This window comes from Plecotus auritus (genome assembly GCF_963455305.1).
Source record: "Plecotus auritus genome assembly, chromosome: 3".
NCBI classification, from domain to species: Eukaryota; Metazoa; Chordata; class Mammalia; order Chiroptera; family Vespertilionidae; genus Plecotus; species Plecotus auritus.
This window is the reverse complement of record NC_137772.1, coordinates 184,830,517-184,852,074: the sequence shown is the minus strand read 5'-3', so window position 1 is coordinate 184,852,074 and position 21,558 is coordinate 184,830,517. Positions and strand designations below refer to the sequence as shown.

General features: G+C 38.7%; 1 protein-coding gene across 2 annotated transcripts in view; it reads left to right on the top strand.

Moving 5' to 3' along the window:
- LRRK2 (leucine rich repeat kinase 2) overlaps positions 1-21,558 on the top strand; it is a 151,883-nt gene that overhangs the window by 49,745 nt on the left and 80,580 nt on the right. For both annotated transcript variants that reach the window (XM_080663052.1, XM_080663053.1), the window contains exons 15-19: positions 8,645-8,789; positions 8,928-9,067; positions 12,060-12,188; positions 12,264-12,434; positions 18,968-19,226. In XM_080663052.1, coding sequence (XP_080519178.1) covers positions 8,645-8,789; positions 8,928-9,067; positions 12,060-12,188; positions 12,264-12,434; positions 18,968-19,226 — 844 coding nt within the window. The remainder of the gene's footprint in view (positions 1-8,644; positions 8,790-8,927; positions 9,068-12,059; positions 12,189-12,263; positions 12,435-18,967; positions 19,227-21,558) is intronic.

Here is a 21,558-nt window from a genome sequence, read left to right as displayed (position 1 = left end):
AAAAAACCTTCCCTGAATTATTCCCCTGATTCTTCCCTATGGTTAATAAAAATGTTCTAAAAGATAAATGTAAATATTTTTTTAGCTCTAAAATTCTGTGATTGCATGTCTCCCTCTAAGTAAAAGTTACAAAGTATTAGAGATTTTAGGTCCAAATACTGCAGATACAGTGAAATGAATTATCATTAAAAATAAGTTTGTCCTTGGAGAGCAGAGTTCTAAGTAAAGTAGAACCCAAAGTTTAACTATGATTTTAAAAACAAAGGCAATGAAAAGTGTTTATGAAAGTGAATCAATGTTAAAAAAAATGAATCAATGTTTGAATACCTATAATTCCAATAACAGCCAGACTGAAGTTAAAATCTGTCTGGAACATTGATGTCCCAGTTATGCCTGATCCTTTTAGCTTTTCACACTTGAAAATGCCCAGTCATCTGTTCCAGGGAGATCTACTTGCCCAGTATTGTTTTGGGAGAACAAAGTAGAAATAGAACTCTGCATTTTGGCTGGATGTGCTTTGTATGGAGTGACATTGCCACTGTCTTTAATCAGGGAACTTACAGAGTTGATCTGGTCTTCTGATTAAATGGACACATTAATAGGAGCTGTGTGCTTCTCAAAAACCTTGAAGCAATATGTATCCAGTTTAAATATTGAAGACACTTATTTCAATTGAAAATAATATGTCGGGAAAGAAAGAGCCCATTTGCAAAAGTAACAACAACGTAAATCACATAAGAGTAAAGTAAAACGTTTACAGGATGAAAGGAAACTCTACTGAGAGGTATGAAAGAGTTGAACACGTAAAAATATTTTTTGGTAAAATGACTAATCTTTAAAAAAATGAAAATTGATCTATATGAACCCTTAAGAGAAATAATAATAGTATTTTTTGGAACAAGATATGCTGGTATAGAGTTTTGAGAAAATTAACTAAATAACTAATATTCATGAATTTTGAAAAAAAATAGGATAATTTATATGGTCCAACTCTAACAGATAATACAATCTCTATATATAAAAGGCTAAGTGACCATTGCATCCGAAACAACCAAACGGACGACTGAACAGGCTGTGTGGGGCAACCAGGCCAGCAGGGTGGTTAGTGAGGGGCGAACAAACAACTGAGCAGCAGGCTGAGTGGGTCGACCAGACAGGCAGGGGGGCAGTTGGGGGCAACCAGACCAGCGGGGGGGCAGTGAAGGGTGACCAGGCTAGTGGGGAGGGGGCAGTTGTGGGCGACCATGCTGGCAGGGGGTGCAGTAAGTGGCAACCAGACTGGCGAGGGGGCACTAAGGGTGACCAGGCTGGTGGGGCGGGGGGGAATTGGGAGCAACTACACCGGCAGGGGGGGAAGTTGGGGGCGATCAGGCAGGTGAGCAGTTAGGAGCCAGTGGTCCCGGATTGTGAGAGGGATGTCCAACTGCTGGCAGTCGGACATCCCCCGAGGGGTCCCAGATCGAAAAGGGTGCAGGATGGGCTGAGAGGACCCCCACCCCCAGTGCATGAATTTCATGCACCAGGCCTTTAGTGTATTATAAAATTTTAGTCATTAAAATGGTGACATTGGCACTGGAGGTCATAGATCAATGCCACATAATGGTGATTTAGAAAACAGCCTCAAATAAAAATGTGCTGTTTATATATAATGTTCCCCCAAATTGGGGGGGGGGGGCGGGGGAAATAGTGAGCTCAGTAACTTGTGTTGGAATAACTCAGTCTGCAGCCATGTTGGGAGAGCAAAGAAAGCTTCATATTTGCTCTACTCATCCTGCCAAAACTCATTACAGATGGATGAGATGTAAAGGTAAAAATAAACATATGAAAAAGGTCTCAACTGTAATCATTATTAAAGAAATGTAAAGTTAAAAGTCAATTATGGGGTTAATTTAGTAATGCCTATTATAATTCAGTAATGCCTATAATTTAATAATGCCTATTATAAATTCTCAGCATGAAGTTCTGGTCAGAAAACCACAGGTTTTCTGACCAGAACTTCATGCTGAGAATTTATAATAATGATATACTTGCAACATTTTTTTTTTTTTTTTTTTTTTTTTTACCCAAGAACGTTCATTGTGGCGTTATTTATAAAAAGAAAAATGTGGTAACAAACTAAATCCTTATGCAGTAATCATTAGTGCCGTTTGCCAAATGTTTTCAGTTCTCCAGCTTCTGGGGATTCCGGCATGGTAGTTATCGGCCCTCTAGTGGTTAGGTTGGATTATGTAACTAGTTTTGGCCAAGGAGTGATTAAGTGGAAAATGCTTGTCATTTCTACTCCAAACATTTAATTACTGGTGAGAGCTCTCAGAGCCCCCTCTCAGGCACGCTGACCTGTCATGTGCATGATGGTAGGTGCTCCATCAGCAGAGGCCCCTGTGTGATTGCAATGAGCAGTCACACACATGAAACATGAGTGAGACATGAACTCTTTCTATTTTCAGCGTATGAAACTTTGGGATTGTTATTATAGCTTAATTTCATCTATCCTGGCAATACACTGCCTATCAACAGATCCTAATTAAATAAATTATACTACTTCCAAATTATGTGATTCTATGTAGAGACTAAAAACAACTAGTTAAGACTCCTCTGGTGTTCCTGTGGAAAAATCTCCAATTTCCCATGAATATGAACGTATCTCCCAGGTAACTCATTTTCTTTCTTTCATGTATGTACACACTATAATGCACTTTTTGATGAAATTAGTGTATGTTCTTCCCGCCCCCCTCTATCACTCAATTAGAGCAGATTATACAGTATTTGCCTTTAAAGCTTTGACTGTACCCAATTTTCTCATGGTTAAGTTTCTGGGCCCTGGAATTAGGATATCTGGGTTTGAAGCTGGCTCTGCCACCTACGTACAGACTAATGTGCCCTAGATACATTACCTAAAGTCTCAGTTTCATTACCCATAAAAGAGAGATAATAAATGTTTTTTTCCCTTAGGGTTATTGTGAAGGTTTTTATGAGATAACTAATGTAAACTAGTCGGTACAATTCTTAGAACATAGTATATACTTAGTAAATGTTAGTTAATGTTATCTGTTTTCTCACCAATAACATTATGCTTAGCGAGGGTTGACCAAATGAAATCTTTGTAAGTTCACTGACCTACAGTTGCCCCTGTTTTTTTTTAAATTAATTACAATGCTAATGCCAGATTTATAGTGGCAAATGTTTTACCATTTATGATAGATGGCTGTTTTATTTTGTTCACACTAAAATGTCAATTTGTTTCTATGAATATATTTAACAGGAAACATTTAAAAATGAGGTGAATATTTTACATTAAGCATTTTCATACTGTTTAGTTGAGATATTGTATTAACTTTAAGGCAGTAGTTTCTGTGGTCTGAGATGAAAATGATCATCTCATTGCAAATTCTACATCAACAAGGTTTGTAATATTTACATTCAGCTCTATAACCATTCTTCCTAAATTTGTTTTCACCTTATTTCTGTAGTTACACGGATTCAGTGTTCACTGCATGTCCTTTTGTTATAGATTTTCCATTCATCTTCCAGTTATGTGAGTTTCTTTAAAAAAGATTTATTGCCTGAACCTTAGAATGTTGCTATTGGTGGTGTTGTTGTTTTATATTTGGACTCTTGAAAAAAACATTTTAGTTTGTTGTAAAATATCGGGGTTTTATTTTCTTTCTTTGAAAACTTTGTAGGCATTTTACTGTCTTCTAGTACTGACTGTTTTAGTGGGGAATTCTGAGACCTGCTATTTTTTTATTTTTTAAATGCTGATGTTTTTACCTGTCTGCTCAAAGGAATACTTTTCATGAAATCCACTTTACTAGGATATATCTGAAGCTTAGTTCAAGGCTAAGGTGTCTTCTTTCTAGCTATACATTCCATCTCTCCCCCCCCCCCCCCCACTCCCGCCGCCGCCCCGGGGAAGTCTTTTCTGAATTGCGGTTGATTCAGTTGGAAGTTAGGTAAGAGGCTAGCCTTAAGCTAGCTAGCCCTTTCATCAGAGAAACCATTTTAATTATTTCTGTATTCTCTGAAAAAACATGGAAAATTGTGGAGCATACACGATAGGATGTTTCTAATTAATGTTTGTAGGTGTCCTTCCTTTAGAACTTACAAAGATTTCACTTGGTCAACCCTCGCTAAGTATAAACTAGTAAATAAATTTTAATCCCCATTTGAGCCGTAATGCAATAAATCACTATTTTCAAGACATAGCATTATATTAAGAGAAAAAAGTTTATTGTAGGCTTATGTATATTTTTTTCAAATTTACAAAACTGTCAAAAATTAAATAGCACTATTTTAAATTATCAAATAGTTTATTTGAGCTCCATCACATGTAATAATGTCATACCCTGAATTATCCTTTTGCATAGACACATCAGATTTCCTGTTGCAAGTCATTAGTCATCATTGAATCACATCTGAAATAGTTACAAATTAGGGGACCTCAAAGTAGCAGAACATTAATGTAGTAGAAACTTGTTAGAGGGGATGGTATTAAGGACAGGAATAGGTACTTTATAAATATCAGTTTGATTTAATTTTTAGCATAAAAATAAGCCTGTGATGCATTTTGAATGTAGAGCAGGACCGACTTTGTGGGGCCCAGTGCAAAATGAAAACACAGGATCCTTGTTTAAAAGTTATTAAAAATTCCAGGACGGTGGCAGCAGAGTATTGGACAGAGTGTGGGCGCTCCTAAGCACAGAGCCCTGAGTGCCTGCACAGGTGCACACTGTGAAGCTGGCCCTGCGAGGAAGCAGGAGTGACGGTACCACTAACCAAACAAAGCTCAGAGTAACACGCTGACTGTTTTTGTGTTGTTTTTTTAAAGATAATAAATTTTTGGCTTTGTACATCTGAGTTTAAGCTTCTGATGTCAAGCAAAGAGAAAGGTGGCCTGAGAGCTTAAAAACGTTTTCACTTATACCTTGAGTTATCTGCTCAAAAGTTTCTATCTCAATTTTCCCCCATTTATAAAGTAGGGCTAATAATAGTCTGTCTACATTATAGGGTTGTTGTGAAGATCAAACGAGTTAATATGTGTGGATGTCTGGCACATAGCAGGTGCTCCATGGGTTTTGGCATTATCCTTGTGGTTGTTGCTATTGTTGTTATGGTGACTTGAGGTTGTGTCATGGTGGAATCCCCTCCATGAATAGAAGAGTTATAAGAAAAGAACTTTGGACAAAGTTTGATGTTGAAAGAAGAGATTGTAAAGGAGATGGGCAAAAGCATGGTTTTAGGGGCATATTGTGTCATGGAATAATTAGGGGCATAATGTGTCATGGAAATCAAGGGAGGGGAAAGCAGCAATTCTGTTATTAAAGGACTTCTTTTCTTTGAATGGTTTGAATTCAGAGTGGTCAGGACAGAAGTCTGATTATAGGAAACTAAGGGGTGGGGAGAATGTGGAGTTAGTGGGTATAGACTTTTCTCTTAGTAAGTTTAGAAATTAAGGGAAGTGGTAGCTTGATGGAATGGAAGACCGATTTAAGTGTACTCTGCCTCCCACTTAAAAGTGCTTTCTATCTGAGGAGAATGTCATCAGCCCCAGGCCTGAACTGTGGACATCACTCAATGTTTATTACACAATGAGTAATTTCATTTCATCCTCAAAAGAACCCAGCATTATTAGGATCATTCAATTATTTTATTTTATTTTTCAATGACAGTTGACATTTAATATTATTTTATATTAGTTTTAGGTATACAGGATACTGGTTAGGGACAATCATAATGTACAAAGTGATTCCCCGGATATTTCAAGTACCACCTGGCATTAGGATCATTTTAGAGGCGAGGAAGCCAAGACAAATACTGAGCCATCCCTCTAGCTTCAGCTTGCACCACTTTAAATTTTTTAAATGTTTTTTGAATAACACTTTCTGAATAAAGACCACTTGTGAGAAAAATATTATTTAATTCATTTTACTGGTCCTCAAATTCATGGAACTGTTAAGTGATGAGACAGGATTTAAACTCAAATTTAATTGGCTCTAAAGCTGGCTTACTACCTAGGGATTTGTTAAGATAGAAACAATGGCAGGAAAAAGGGAAGCAAGGCTGGAGTGTCTTGTTGAAATGATGTCCCACTGAGCAGTGAGTGAGGCGAAGCGGGAGAGGCTCTAAGTATTTTCATCACAAGCATTTTTTTGACACGAACATCTTGGCTGCAAGCATTTTTGCTGAGTGACAAATTGGCTCGAAGGAAATTTCTCAAAGATAAAATAACCAGTTGATGGTGTGGTTTACATTTGTTAGACTTAATGTATTTTAGCTAGTTGTGGGTTTGGTTTCAGTTCTCCATTGACTGAATTCTTGCAGTATCCCTATTGTTATCCTATATAATAAAAGCCTAATATGCTAAGTGTCCAATCGTCCATTTGTCCATTCAACCAATCAAAGTGTAATATGCTAATGAATGCTAAGGCTGCTCAACCGCTTGCTACGATGTGCACTGAACACCAGGGGGAAGACAGTCGACCAATCGACCAGTCGCTATGACGTGCATGGACCACGAGGGGGCAGATGCTCTGACCAGTAGGTTAGCTTGCTGGTGGGGTCCGGCCAATCAGGACTGAGCAAGATGGGCCAGACATGCCCTGGAGCCCTCCCATAGTCCCTCCCCAGCTGGCCAACCTACCACGTCTCTCCAGCCCCGATCGTGCACCAGTGGGGTCCCTCAGCCTGGCTTGCATCCTCTTGCAATCCGGGACCCCTCAGGGAATATCAGAGAGCCAGTTTTGGCCCGATCCTGCAGGCCAGACGGAGGGACCCAATTGGTGCCCAAATTTGTGCACTGGGCCTAGTATTATATAAAGCTTAGCCCTCTTAATAGTCTCTACAGTAAGGAGTAGACATGGTGATCCTAAAGTAGTGGATGACAAGTATTATACATAAGGCCAGATTGCAAAACCACGTGTAAAGCCAGATTTTATACTATGTTGGAAAATGGTAATGTAGTTTGCAAATCCTTTGGTGTGCACAGTCATCCCTTCCACCATCAACACCAAAAGTTTACCAAGCTATGGCAAATAGGAAAGATGTGGCTACTAATTCTCAACAGTTTCAAGAGCATTAATTTTTGCTTCTTTGAAATTGATATCTCTCTTAAGGAAGGGAAAATTAGTACCAAAAGTGAAAAAGTGTGAAGCTAAACAAGGAGACGAATCCACAACCTAAAAAGAAAAAGTACAGTATAATACTGTGAACGAAAGACTTCCAAAACAATATATGTTCATTTTTCGCAATTAAGTTTTTAAAATTTTGTTATTAATTTTTCATGTTTTATTTTGTCCTTTTTAGTGTCTCTTATTTTTTGTTATTTTTATCTTTTACAGAGAAATTGCCTTACAGCCAATTAGTTGTGCCTTGAAAATGTTTGTAGCATTTACAGCAAACATGCTTAGGTTGGGAGATACCAGGCATGTGGAGAAGGGCACAGGGTGAGAAAATGATGCGTAGCCACACCCTATTCACAAAAAGATGCTGAATGAGGACAGTTGCTAGGCACTGAGGGACTAGATTGGTAAAGGAATGAACGTCTGTTCTTTGACTGTGGGCGGGAAAAAGGTGACAGGGTAGAAGGTGTTGGTTGAAAGGCTACCCCAGGGCTTAATGCCTGGCTTGAAGCTACTTCAGCTCTATGGTGACCTGTGCTGACATCAACCAGAGATTTGGAGTGGAGATACCATGAAACCAGTGTCCATGAAAGAAAACGTCCTGAGAAGGATAACGTTGTGATTTTTTGAAAGGAAAGCTATTTATTTGGTGGACATGTGCATCATGGTAGAAGTTAGGAGAGCATCATGGAAAAGCAGAGAGGATCAGTCTAAGAGTTAGCTATATGTCACCGATGTCAAAGGAGGGGAGGTATGGCTGTGATTGTCATGTGGTTGGAAAGTGTGTTGGCTGTGTTCATCTCAGTTAGTATGATGGCCTGGAAAAAGAAGTGGCCTCTATTAAAGAATATCAGTAAATAATGACAAATCACCTGGAAGAATTGAGATGAAAGGTTGCAAGTTAAGATCCCGGGCTTTTAAGGCAGACATGTTTATATTCAAGTCTCAGGCGTGACACTTATTAGCTGTGTGATTTCAGCTCTTGTTTCCATGTCTTTAAAGTTTGGTAAATCTATTCCATGAGGTGGTGGAGGGGAAATGAACAGATAAGGCATGTAAAGCACTTAGAGTAAAGAGTAAATTCTCAATTAGTATTTTCTATAGTGACAAGCAGCATTGCATTTTCCTGGTTAAATATGCAGGCTGTGGGATCAAACATCCCTGATATGGTCTTAGCAATTTACAATCTGTGTGACTGTAGGAATAGTTATTCAAGCCCTTTAACCATCTGTGAACTCATCAATGAAGTCAGTAGAGTATGATATTTACTAAGATTATGAAAATGCATGTAAAGTATTTAGCACAGTACCTGACACAGAGCAGGTACTGAATATGTATTAAAGTATTAGCTTTTTAACCTTGATAATGAATAATAGTAATTATTAGTATGAGGCAGAATCAAGGATATTAATCTTTATTTAAATACTTATTTTGTGTTTGATCAGTCTATAACTGGCATTAACTAAAATAAATACTAAGAACTCATTTTTAAAAGCAAGTATTTTGAATTGTCCTTTTGATTTTAGTTCATTGGAAATCCTGGGATTCAGAAGTGTGGATTAAAAGTAATTTCTTCTATAGCACGTTTTCCTGATGCCTTAGAGGTCTTATCTCTGGAAGGTGTTATTGAATCGGTGCTTCAAACCTTGCAGATGTATCCGGACGACCAAGGTTGGTACAATTGGAACGCAGGGTTTAGAGTAGATTTTTATAGGCCTTTAGCTGCTGGTGGGGAGTCTTTAAAGTTTTTTCTTTAGTTTTGAGATTTAAAACAATTAATATTGTTTATTTTCTCCCTTATTCTTCTAGAAATCCAGTGTCTGGGTTTAAGTCTTATAGGATGCTTGATTACAAAGAAGAATTTATTCCTAGGAACTGGGCATCTGCTGGCAAAAATTCTGGTTTCCAGCTTACAACGATTTAAGGATATTGCTGAATTACAAACTAAAGTATGTGCATTATCTTGAAGGGAATTCGATCTTGTGCAGATTTCTCTTTCAGAGCAGTTGGTATAATTCCCACTTTACATTAATGGAGATATTCTAGTTAATTGAAAACCATCTATCATTTTGTAATATTTTAATTATACAAGGGGAAGGGAATTGGATTGAATCTCTAAAGATCCTATGTTTCTTCATTAAATCTCCAAGATCGGCTTGTTTATTTGCCATTTGTCTTTTCCACGAAAAAGCAGAGAGTGTGCTGAAGAGATTTCAGGTAGCTGAGCTTCATTTGCTTAGAGTTTATATAAATAGAAGTTATAATTATTCTGAAGTTTGTCATTCTCTGCGTTTTGTTGTGGGCTGCTTACCTATAGTATTTTTGCCCCTTAAATTTTTTTTCTTGCAGTGAAACAATATTTTTAAAAATTTTCATCAAGCAACACTTAAAATGTGACATATAATCAATCACTGTTTTAATGAGGAACCCAAGGTACTGCCTTAGGGCTAGTTAAGGCAAGATTTAAGAAATACATTGTTTCAAGTTTTTTTGTTTTGTTTTTTTCCCTTCGAATGTTGGGAAAACAAATAGTTTCTTTAAGATTTCTGCCTCGGTTGTGGTTTTCAGTAATGGAGTTTACAGCTTTCCTAAACCATGCTCAGCAAATAGATTCACAAATGGAAGCATTGACCATGAATAAACATGTCTCGGCTCTAAACTTTGCAGAGACATTATTATTATTTTTTTAAATTTCTTTATTGATTAGGGTGTTACATATGTGTCCTTCTTCCCCCATTACCCCCTCATCCCCCCCACTCATGCCCTCACCCCCCTGGTGTCTGTGTCCATTGGTTAGGCCCATATGCATGCATACAAGTCCTTTGGTTGATCTCTCCCCCTTACCCCCACCCTCCCCTACCTTCCCTCCGAGGTTTGATGGTCTGATCGATGTTTGCAGAGACATTATTAGTAAATGAGATAATGGATATAAAGTTTTCAATTGTAAAGTGCTGCTGAGCACACAATGTTCTTAGATTAAAAACAACAGTGTGCTTTACGAATCTGCTCTTTATAATGTGCCTCTACCGAGACTGCTTAAAGCCAAGGCAGAACTGGTTAAAAGTAACCCCGGGGGAAGTACAGGATTTTGTGCAGTTATGGAACTCTCAGTTACTCAGTGTTAATTCATCGGGGCATAAATTCTAGGACCTCTAGTTGCAAACTATTGACCTAGCGCATTCGACCTGCCAACGTATTTTATTTGGCCGGTTCTGTGTTTTTGTGTTTTTAATTTGAATTAGGTGCCTTCTACACATTAGCATTACCTGCTTTGCTGCTGCATTTGAGTTTGCAGGGACCTCTGTTATAGAGGTGGGTAGACCACATGTCCCTTAGACCTGCATAAATTAAGATTATGTCTCTTATCAAATATTAGGAATTATTTATAGGAGCTCAGTATCTTAAGTGCTCAAAATAATTATTTTGATGATATTATTATATGAAATTGAAAGATGTTAAACATCTAAAAAGTTAAGCTGATCTTTGGTGAATTTACTCACACTAAGTAATAGTAAAGCCAAAAAAGTTCATTCTTTCCTTCAAATCTCACCTGGGTGGAGAGCCCAGAATTCTTGGAAATATGCTTAGGCGGTTCTAAAAAGTAATGGTCAGTTCTTTATAAATAATTTGCTTCAAGGATGTAAACTTTAGAGTGCCTTGAGAGCTTCTCTCAAATACAGTGAACATGAATGAAATCCCAGGGCTCACCTTTGTCTCTGCGGTTAACATTTCAGAAGAAAGCACAAAATGTTGGGGGAAATGCTGGTTTATCTATAAAACCTAATTGCAACCTCATAATAAAAACATAATTTTACTGGCCTATTTGGGTCTGCAACTCTGCAGCCTGTGATGTTTCCATCCTGATTAATACTTGGCTTGCATCTTGTAGGAATAGCTTCAGTCAGGGACCTTTCAAAACTAAATATTAGTGAATTAGGAGTTTTTCCTGCTTTGCTAGACAACGGTTTGTTAGCATTTTATTTTCTGTGTATCTGCTATGTTTCTTTTTTTTTTTTCTTTTTAAATATATTTTATTGATTTTTACAGAGAGGAAGGGAGAGGGACAGAAAGTTAGAAACATCGATGAGAGAGAAACATCGATCAGCTGCCTCCTGCACACTCCCTACCGGGTATGTGCCCGCAACCAAGGTACATGCCCTTGACTGGAATCAAACCTGGGACCCTTGAGTCCGCAGGCCGACGCTCTATCCACTGAGCCAAACCAGTTAGGGCTCTGCTATGTTTCTTAGTAATGAGAGAGCAAGGTGTATTTATAGGATTGTTTCAATGTTTATAGCTTTCAAGTACAAACCCAAAAAATATATCTACTTAGTTAAGCGAACAACTCAGGCTTTTAGTATCAGATACACATGTTTTATATTATTTATTCTTTTTTTGCTCATAATTGCTTATGTTTCTATTATTATTATTATTATTATTTTTTAAACCACTCAGTATTTATTGGATGCTGCATGCATTAGATCTTCTAGAGATTGGAAATAATTGATTAATAAAATGAAGTCTCTGCCCTATAATTATATAGAAAAGGTTTTTAGAAAAATATTGTTAATTACATCAATCATATTCACTGAACACAATGTAGCATCCTTAATTCCATCTTTCTTTCCTTTGTTCTATATAATTTACTAGAAAAATGAAATTAAAACGTACCGGCATAACTTGTTGATTATTTAATCATCTACTTGCACTCATCATATACAAAATTATTTCTTTTTCTTTTTTTTATTGTTTGAAGTATTACAAATAGTAGTACATATGTCTCCTTTTTTTCCCCCCATTGACCTCCCCCCCGGCCTCCCCTACCCCCCAGTACATGCCTCTACCTGCCGCCCCAGTGTCTTGTATCTATTGGTTATGCTTATATGCATGTGTACAAGTCCTTCGGTTGATCTATATTATTATTTTTGATCACACTTTCAGGGATTTCAGACAGTCTTGACTGTGCTGGAACTGTCAGTGTCTTTTTCCAAGCTGTTGGTGCATTATTCCTTTGACTCAGTAATATTCCATCAGATGTCATCCAGTCTCATGGAACAGAAGGATCAACAGGTACCATGTTTCTCACCTGTGTGCTAACTGTTATGTATTTAGCCAAACTCTAATCCTTATTTCCATTCTTTTTAGTTTCTAAACCTTTGTTGCAAGTGCTTTGCAAAATTAGCCATGGATGATGAGTTAAAAGGTGTGATGCTAGAGAGAGCATGCGATCAGAATAACAGCATCATGGTTGAATGCTTGCTTCTGTTGGGAGCGGACGCCAATGGAGCAAAGGAGGGAACTTCTTTAATTTGTCAGGTAAATTTTCAGGATGACACTTGTTTTATTCTGTTGACTCTGCCCTTGTATAGCTCTTACTTACATCCCATTATTCCTTTCTACAGAATTTGCAGGTTTATTGCACAACTCCTTATGATTTGTAATAGGAGATTAGTTCATGGAATTTCAGAGGTAATAGGGTCCTTAGGCATTGTTGTCTAATCCTTCATTTTACTTGTCTACCTACTTTGTTAGGTTGATATGTAACTTTTCAGATGTCTCCTATGCATCTCTACTCATTGTTCAGCAGCCACACTCCCTCAACCCATGGCTTTATTTGGTATTGATCATTTTTCAACCATTTTGTCTTCATTTTGTATTTCTTTGCCTAGAAAGTTCTCCCCTCAAGGTTATTGCATGTGACCATGTAGGCTGGTACCGAACACCTCAGGGGCCCTCATTCACATCCCCTGCAATTGCACCCCCACAGTTGTGTAGCACTGTGGTCCTGCCTTCCTTCTCTCGCTTCCCTCCTGCACTGAACAGACACATCTATTTAATTGTTCTACTTTCCTTCAATTTCTAACCCAAATTCTCTTTCCTGGATAAAGCCCTCCTCACACTCCCCGACCTCCATACAAAATAAAGATTTACTTCTTCTGGAAGTCCATGACAATTTATGTTCACCTCTTGTATCTCTTGTGAGTTGCCTGAAAGTAGAAATGTACAATGTCCAGCTCTCAGTATGATTGAATAAGTATTTAGTAAAGTGCATTGCATGTTTTTAAAAGTCTGTGTGTGTTGTATAAATTTTGGAGTCTCTGATAGCATTCAGGTAGAATCATGTATATTTTCTAGAAATTTAATAAACAATTCTACCAAAGCAATTATGTAATGATTTAATATATATTATTAGATAACCAGCAGAGAACTGTTTTCTAATAATTTATCTTTAAAGTCTTTATTTAATTTCTCACTTGCCTATGGATTCAAATCAGTTTTTTCAACTGTGAGATTAGGTTAGTACTAATTAGCAATCTGCATAAAAGAAAACTAAACCTGTTACTCATTTTCATGCATAATTAATTTATGCATTAAAACCAAATAATCAAATTTAGTAAAAAATTTTAAAGCTAGCAACATTAAAAAGTTGCTTCTCTATTTTAAAGGTAATTAAATCATTCCCCTCAATAACTTAATGTTTTTATTGTATCTTTTCTGATATGTGCAGATCATTGCATTAATGTTTTTGGGTATTCCAAGAACTTAGAAGAATATTCCCCTTCAATTGTTTTTCATTGGGAAACAACATACTTAAAAGCACCTGAGTGCAGGTACTCTACATTTTCCATCAGAAGTGCATTGTACCTGTCTCTGAATTTATCCAACTCTTTCTGTACAAAAAGCTTTTTATTTTTCTTCACATGTTCTTTTAAACTTAATCATATAAATATATATATTTTTTATTTTTAAAAAAATCAGATCTTTAAGTGGATGGTTGTATTAACTTTAAGGAATTTATCCTAGTTGTCAAATTGTTTAGCCTATCAAATAATAAATTGTGATTAAATATGTGGCTAGATTGATTAAGCATACCTTATTGTATACTAGTGCAAAATAAGATAATCAGGGGTATTTATTTACGTGGCAATGCTGCATATTTAAGGACCAGTCAGAGCAAGGGTGAGTGATTCTTGTTAGGATTTCTGAGGAGATTTTATGTTGTAACTAGAGGCCAAGTACACAACATTGGTGCAGGGGGGGTAGGGGGTCCCCTCAGTCCAGCCTGTACCCTCTCGCAGTCTGGGACCCCCGAGGGGTCCTTAGTGCTGCTGTGGAGGCAGGAGAGGCTCCCGCCATCACCACTGCACTAGTCATCCGTGAGCCCAACTTGTGGCTGAGTGGTGCTCCCCTGGTGGGAGCGCACTGACCACCAGGGGGCAGTTTCTGCATTGAGCATCTGCCCCCTGGTAGTCAGGGCACATCATAATGACTGGTCGTTCTGCAGTTCAGTCGATTTGCATATGAATCTGTGTTCTTTACACAATTTAACCCTCATCACAGACTTAGGAGTGGGTCCCAGGTACCTTCATTATATAGGTTAGGAATTGAGGCACAGAGAGGTTAGGTGATTTGCCTGAGAACACTTCTCCTGGTAAGTAGTGCCTCCTGAGTGTCAGGTTTAATTTTTTTTTTTTTTTTTTAGTTTGACAGAAAAATTCTTTAATCAAAACTAGTTTACATGTTGACACTTATGGCTTAACTAGAATAATCTGTACAAATTTTGATTGTACTGAAAACCAAACAGATGTAATAGCAAGAGTTCCTTCAAAACAGTGAAACTCCAATTACTGAAATAAGTTAATAATTGATGATAAAAAAGTATCTATAGATGAAAACAATTATCCGAGAAGTCAAAACATACAATGTACAGTACATGCAAACACTGAAGTATTAAAAGCTCCTTTCCCATATTGATAGTTCAAAGATCTACCAACTGACCTATCAAATTATCTTAGAAATGCCATCTGTTAAGTGACCCTTAAGTTCTGTGTGTAAATCTTGGTTCACCCTGATTTAGTCCATATACGTGAATATGCAGACTGTCAAAAACCACTCCTTTGTCTTCATGCCTCAGAGCAACTAATGTTCCGACTCTGCAATCCTGTCACGTGAACCACACAGAAAGAAAAATCCCCTCTGATATAGCCATGTTTTCACATAGGTGATAGTTTTGTTATATGGTATTTACTTTTATTTATTGCAAAGTATCATGGATTGTTCTCCAATTAAAAAGATACTACTTAGTGACTTTGTTAATGAGGGAGGTGGGTATGGGTGTGTGGGAAGAAATCAACCAAAGAACTTGTATGCATAATACGCATAACCCATGGACACAGACAATAGGGTGGTGGAGGCCTAGGGTGGGGGGCGGGGACGGGCTATAAGGGGGTCAATGGGAGAAAAAGGGGGACATATGTAATATTTCCAACAATAAAGATTTGCTAAAAATTCAGAAATAGCTCAAAAACTTAACTTTTACCCTGGCAGGTGTGGCTTAGTTGGTGGAGGGTTGTTCCATGCACCAGAAATGAACTTTTATCGTTTAGTTTTCAGTTTCAGCTACTACTGCCTGTAAAGTATCTTAGGTGGCTGAACCCTAGAGCCAGGTTCACTCCTATATACACCCACTCTGATCTCTGCAGGAAAGTCATGTGGCTTCACTGAATTCCTAGCCACGAAATTAAATTAAAGTTAACACGGGTTTTGTGCTTTGTAGAACAGTTTGGATATCATACAGAAAGGCATAGAGACCACATATTGTTACAAAGCAGCAAGATGATGGAGCACAATTTAGACCATGGTGAGATTAACTTTAGGGAGAAGAAGGGAGGAATTATATTGAAGTAACATTTATCTATTGTAAAAATGCATAACTTCTACAAAACCCACCAACAGTGGAAAGACAGTCTGATAAATTAAAAATTTGTAAAAACTATGCACAAAGCTCATAATAGTTGGGAAAAGAGGAAAGATTTATATAAGTAGTCGTTTTAAAAATGTAACTTTTTTTCTTTTATCAATTACACATGAGCATACACACACTAGTTGAGAATATTCTATAACCAATGTCTCAGAAGCAGTTCAGCATTTCCTAAATAAATTGTCCCTCACATTTACTGTACAATGTAGCTGTTACTGCTGCACAAGTACAAGTAAGCAGTGTTTCCTTTGAAACAAAGACAAAGGGATTTTATCCCTCAAACAGGCTTTAAACATCCAAACTTATAAAAATTTAAAATTTTCAACAGTCTGAATACTTCAAAAATGAAAACTATTACATACTTCTCAAACGTTCTTTATGTTCCAGGTGTGTCAACCTAGTTATCTAGCGTAGAGTCCTGAGGAGATATTTCAGTCTCTCTGCACTGGATGGCTTTTTCTTCCTGCCCCCTCGGCTTTGCCTTCTTCATTGCTGTCTCCATTATGTTGAGGTTGATTTCTATCTTGAGCATCAGATACTCCGTGTAGAGTCTTTGGACCTGTTTGCTCCTTTTCAAGACTTTGTTTGGCCCTTTCTTCCCTTGATCTTTGGTTTTATTTCCTTCCTTGTACTGACTTTGTTCGGCAAGAGATTTATTCAGCGCTCGTGTGATTGCAGAATCTCCTTCACCAGCCAAAAACGTGTTCTTAACTTGCTGTACAACATTGTAGACTTTTCCATGATAATCCAACTCACTTTGAAGCGCCATCTTTTTTTTTTTTTTTGTCCCCAGTGTTGTAATCACCTCTGTGTTTCTGAGCTTGCTGCATTGTGAGCTGGTGACGCAAGTGCATCCAAGGCCTCAATACATCTGTCTGCTGCTTTAATCTCTTGTCTACGCAGCAGATTCATGGTCGTCGTGTTGCTGGGGTGTTCATTCATCCTCAAATGCTTACTTTAAATATTTGGTTTGGATTGCTGGCTGCATTAATTATAAATTAGAAGATGAGAGAGAAGATTTCAAAGGATAATAAATTATACTTTTGATAAACTGATTATATTATAAATTATCTTAATTATTATTTGAATAAAAAACTGTATTGATGAGCAGTACTTTTTCCTCTCATGAAGGTGAAATTACTTTTATAATTTCCTTTTGTCTAATACACTTTCTTATATCTTTCTCTTCATGGCACAATGTGCCTAAAGTCAGTGTGGATTGTTTGGGTCCCCCAAGGACAGTATCCCTACAACAATGTACTGAGCACCTTCTATGTGGAAAGCACAGTGCTAGATAATTAGTAAAACATATAAAAGGGGTTACCTGTTTCAAGATGTTTATTTTTTTCTGAGTGGATTTTGTGAGAGGAGAGAGGGTAAAACATAAATCTTCTTAATACAAAGTGAGCAGTAAGTGCCATAATGTAGAGATAAAAGATGGCTGGGCTGTGAGAGAAGGCATTTATAATTGAGTTTTTTGGCCCTTCTCTCCCTCCCTCCCTCCCTTTTACCCAAATTCCCTCTGGGCCCTTAAAGAGGATTTTAGTAATTTTTTTTCTGGTTAAATTACATATATTCCTAGGCATTGCACTAAGCTACAGAGGTACAAATTGAATTACAATAGCATTCATGCCTTTCATTCTAGTTATAAAACAGATGGGCATGTCTGGTTCAGTGTGCTAGGTACTATGTGAGACAAAGTGAGAGGGGAGCCTGGAGGAGGAAGGGTGTGTGGCCTGGGAGGTTGACAGCAAGGACTCACTGTGCAACATTCTTCGAAGCTATTCCGTGAAGAATGAACCTCTTTTTGTTCATTTTGTTGTTGAAGAGCTTAGTTGAGACACTTAGGGCAATAGAAATAGCATAAATGGAGGTAATGAGATTTGAAAAATTGCAAGTGGTGTTTGGGGGAATGTCTTGGAGCAGAGGGGTTTTAGAAGATTTTTAAATTGGACCGTTCTTGGTCATATCTACAGTAGGAAGGTACTTTAGTGGCCGTAGGGAGAATCTATTGAAGGTGGGTGATGCTGGAGACTGCTGACCTGGTACCTTGGATCTTAGGGTCTTCTTTTCTTTTCTTTCCTTGTCTTTTCTTTTCTCTCTCTTTTTTTTTTCCCATCCTTAATTTTGGGTAGTGAAAGGAGCACAGGCTTTAGAGCCAGAAGATTTGACTTTAACTCCCAGTCTCTAATCAACTATCTCTAAGGGTTTGGACAAATTACACATGTTTTCTAAATATTAATCTATAAAATGGGTAATCATTTCTGTGGCATAGAGTTTTATTTTTTCTTTATTGATTAAGGTATTACATATGTGTTATTGTAAGGATTATAGATTCCATCTGGACAGGATTCAGCACAGCATCTGACATATAATATTTCCACTATCTGTGACTTTGAACTTCTTTTTGTAAAACACTCCATTCCGTGCCTTAGAGGAGCTGTTCCTGAGTAGGGCCAGTGTGCTGTGCTTCAGGCAGTGCAGGCTTCTCTCTGCTTACAGTAGACAATAGTTTTTGTAGCACTAGTAAGCTAACCCACCTGAACACAGCTCTGAAGATACAACATTCAAAGGAAGGTAGAAAGCTGAGAGACAAGATATATCCTTTTGTGATAATTCAGATTCTTGTCCATAGGAGTTCAGGAAAACCAGAAATGAGTGATGTCTGTCCTTTGCACATGGCATTAACGAACATTATAATATTTATATTCTGTTACAAACGAAGATGGGGCAGTGTTAAGGCACTAGTTTGCCAGATGCCTTCCAATGAAGAAACAGGTGCCCGAAAAGTGTAAGCCTCACTGACACTTGTGTGACTTCAAGTTTATGAGCTTCTGTATCATATTGCCTCTCTCATGATAACTGACTTCCATGTGGCAGATTATTCGATTTATGCTCCTCTGATATGGGTGGTGCTAATCTTATTTATTTTCCTAGTCTATCCCAAGAATGAGTTTTGCCTTATTTTATTTTGTTTCTATCTAAATTTAAGAGTGTAGGGAAAATTTACACCAGCTTCAATGTACCAGTGTCCCAAAGGGAAGAGATACAGGCTTTTAGTAAGCTTATATATTTTTTTCCTTAATAGGTGTGTGAAAAAACAAGCAGTCCTAAACTGGTGGAACTGTTACTGAATAGTGGGTCCCGTGAACAAGATGTACGGAAAGCGCTGGCAATAAGCATTGGGAAAGGCGACAGCCAGATCATCAGTTTGCTCTTAAAGAGACTGGCCCTGGATCTGGCCAATAACAGCATATGCCTCGGAGGATTCTGTATCGGGAAAATCGAACCTTCTTGGCTTGGTCCTTTATTTCCAGATAAGAGATGCAATTCAAGAAAAGAAATAAGTAGGTATTAAAAGGAACACTTTGTATGTCTTATTTTTAGTTGTATTTTTTTTTTTTTGTCAGTAATCTTTCAGTTTTTCTTCTAGATTGGTGCAACTTAAGCCAAAAATATTGTAAGGGTTTGGGTATCTTTTTCTTGTCATGAAATGCTTGAAAGTGATGTTATATTTAAGTTCTTTATGACCCAGAAAATGCATATTTTATAAAGATAGTGTAAGACTGTAGGGTTACTTTTCTTTTTAATATATTTTATTTATTTACTTTTATTTTTAAAAAATTTTAATTGATTTCAGAGAGAGAAGAAGGGAGAGAGAGAGAGAGAGAGAGAGAGAGAGAGGGAAAGAGAAAGAGAGAGAAAGGTGAAACATTGATGTGAGAGAGAAACATTGATCCATTGCCTCCCATACTCGCCCTGACCAAGGATGGAACCCACAATCTCTGTGTGTACCCTGACTGGGAATCGAACGCGAGATCCTTCAGTGCAACAGACAACACTTCAACCAACTGAGCCCCACCAGCCAGGACTTTTTTATATATTTAATTTTTATTATAAAAGTAATTCATACTCATTTTAAAAATAGGGAAACAACCATAAGGAAGAAAATAATAACATCCCTTCTAGGTAATAAATGTAGATTTTTCCCTATACTTTTTATTTATTTACATATACATATGCATTTAAATGTATATGTAGTAATAGATATACTTTCATTTTCAAGTTAATAGACTATTGGTTCCAATATTGTGTTCATTATTGGAACTAGTCAAGGCCTCTAACTCTAGGTAAGGCAATTGACTGCCAAGAAAATGCATCTCTGCACTTTCGAGTGTTATGATACGGCCTTGAGATGTTCCCGGTGAAATCGGACACTGGCCCCATACATGGAGGGCAAGGAGAGACTGAGGAAAGAGGCAGACTGTGCCGAACCAGCTCAGCCAAGGGTTCGGTGAGCCTGAGCGGGGGGTGGCGAAGGATGTAGAAAAGACAGACAAAGAGCATAAGCTGGGTCTGGATCTCCTGTGCCCGGCTGAGGCCACAGAGAGAGATCCAGATGGCAAGCTGAACTTTTATTTTATAGCCAGAGGTAAACAAGGTAGTGGTCACCATAGTTACAATGTTCTTGTGCCTTTCACTTGTTTTGGCAGCACTTGCTGCACCACCCACAGCCCATTAGCTACCCAGATAGGATCTAGGGAGGGTCATAAGGTCAAGCTTAATTATGCTAAGAGGGCTGTGCCCTCTAAGCTGGGACTTGTTTGTGGCTTTGCCAACAGGTCAGTCCAAGGCTTAACCCTATAGCCACTCCCTATAGCAGACCACTAAGATTGATCCCTGGCAGGTTTAATAAACAAGGCAATCCTATCTAATAAAAGAGAAACATGCAAATTGACTGTACCTCCGCTATGCCCACAAGCCATGCTCACCAGCCAATCAGGAGCGAGTATGCAAATTAACCCAACAAATATGGTGGTGGCCACAGAGCTGGAGAGAGCAGGAGGCTTGGGTTGCCCCTGGCGATGGAGGAAGCCAAGCTTTCTGCCCACCCTGGCCTGCCCTGGCCTCCGGTCAAGGCTACAAAGTTTCAATTGTAGAAGATAAATAAATCCCAGATACCAGGGCCTCTGCTTGGGTCACCTGGGGGCGTGGCCAGCCTGCAAACAACCACAGGCCCCTTGCCCAGGCCACCCCACGCCCCAAGGGAACCCCCACCCTGATCCGGGACACTCTTCAGGGCAAACCAGCTGGCCCCGACCTGTGCACCAGGCCTCTATCCTAACTAATAAAAGAGTAATATGCAAATTGACCATCACTCCAACACACAAGATGACTGCCCCCATGTGGACACAAGATGGCCACCACAAGATGGCCAGCAGGGGAGGGCAGTTGGGAGGGACCAGGCCTGCAAGGGAGGGCAGATGTGGATGATCAGGCCAGGAGGGGAGGGCAGTTGGGAGGGACCAGACCTGCAAGGGAGGGCAGTTGGGGGCGATCAAGTCTATAGGGGAGGGCAGTTAGGGGTGACCAGGCCTGCAGGGGAGGGCAATTAGGGGCAATCAGGCTGGCAGGGGAGCAGTTAGGCATCAATCAGGCTGGCAGGGGAGTGGTTAGGGGCAATCAGGCAGGTAGGCAGAAGTGGTTAGGGGCAATCTGGCAGGCAGGCAGGCGAGCAGTTGGGAGCCAGCAGTCCTAGATTGTGGGAGGGATGTCCGACTGCCCATTTAGGCCCGATCCCAATAGAGGTCCCAGATTGGAAAGGGTGCAGGCTGGGCTGAGGGACACCCACCCACCCCATGCACGAATTTCATGCACTGGGCCTCTAGTATAACATAC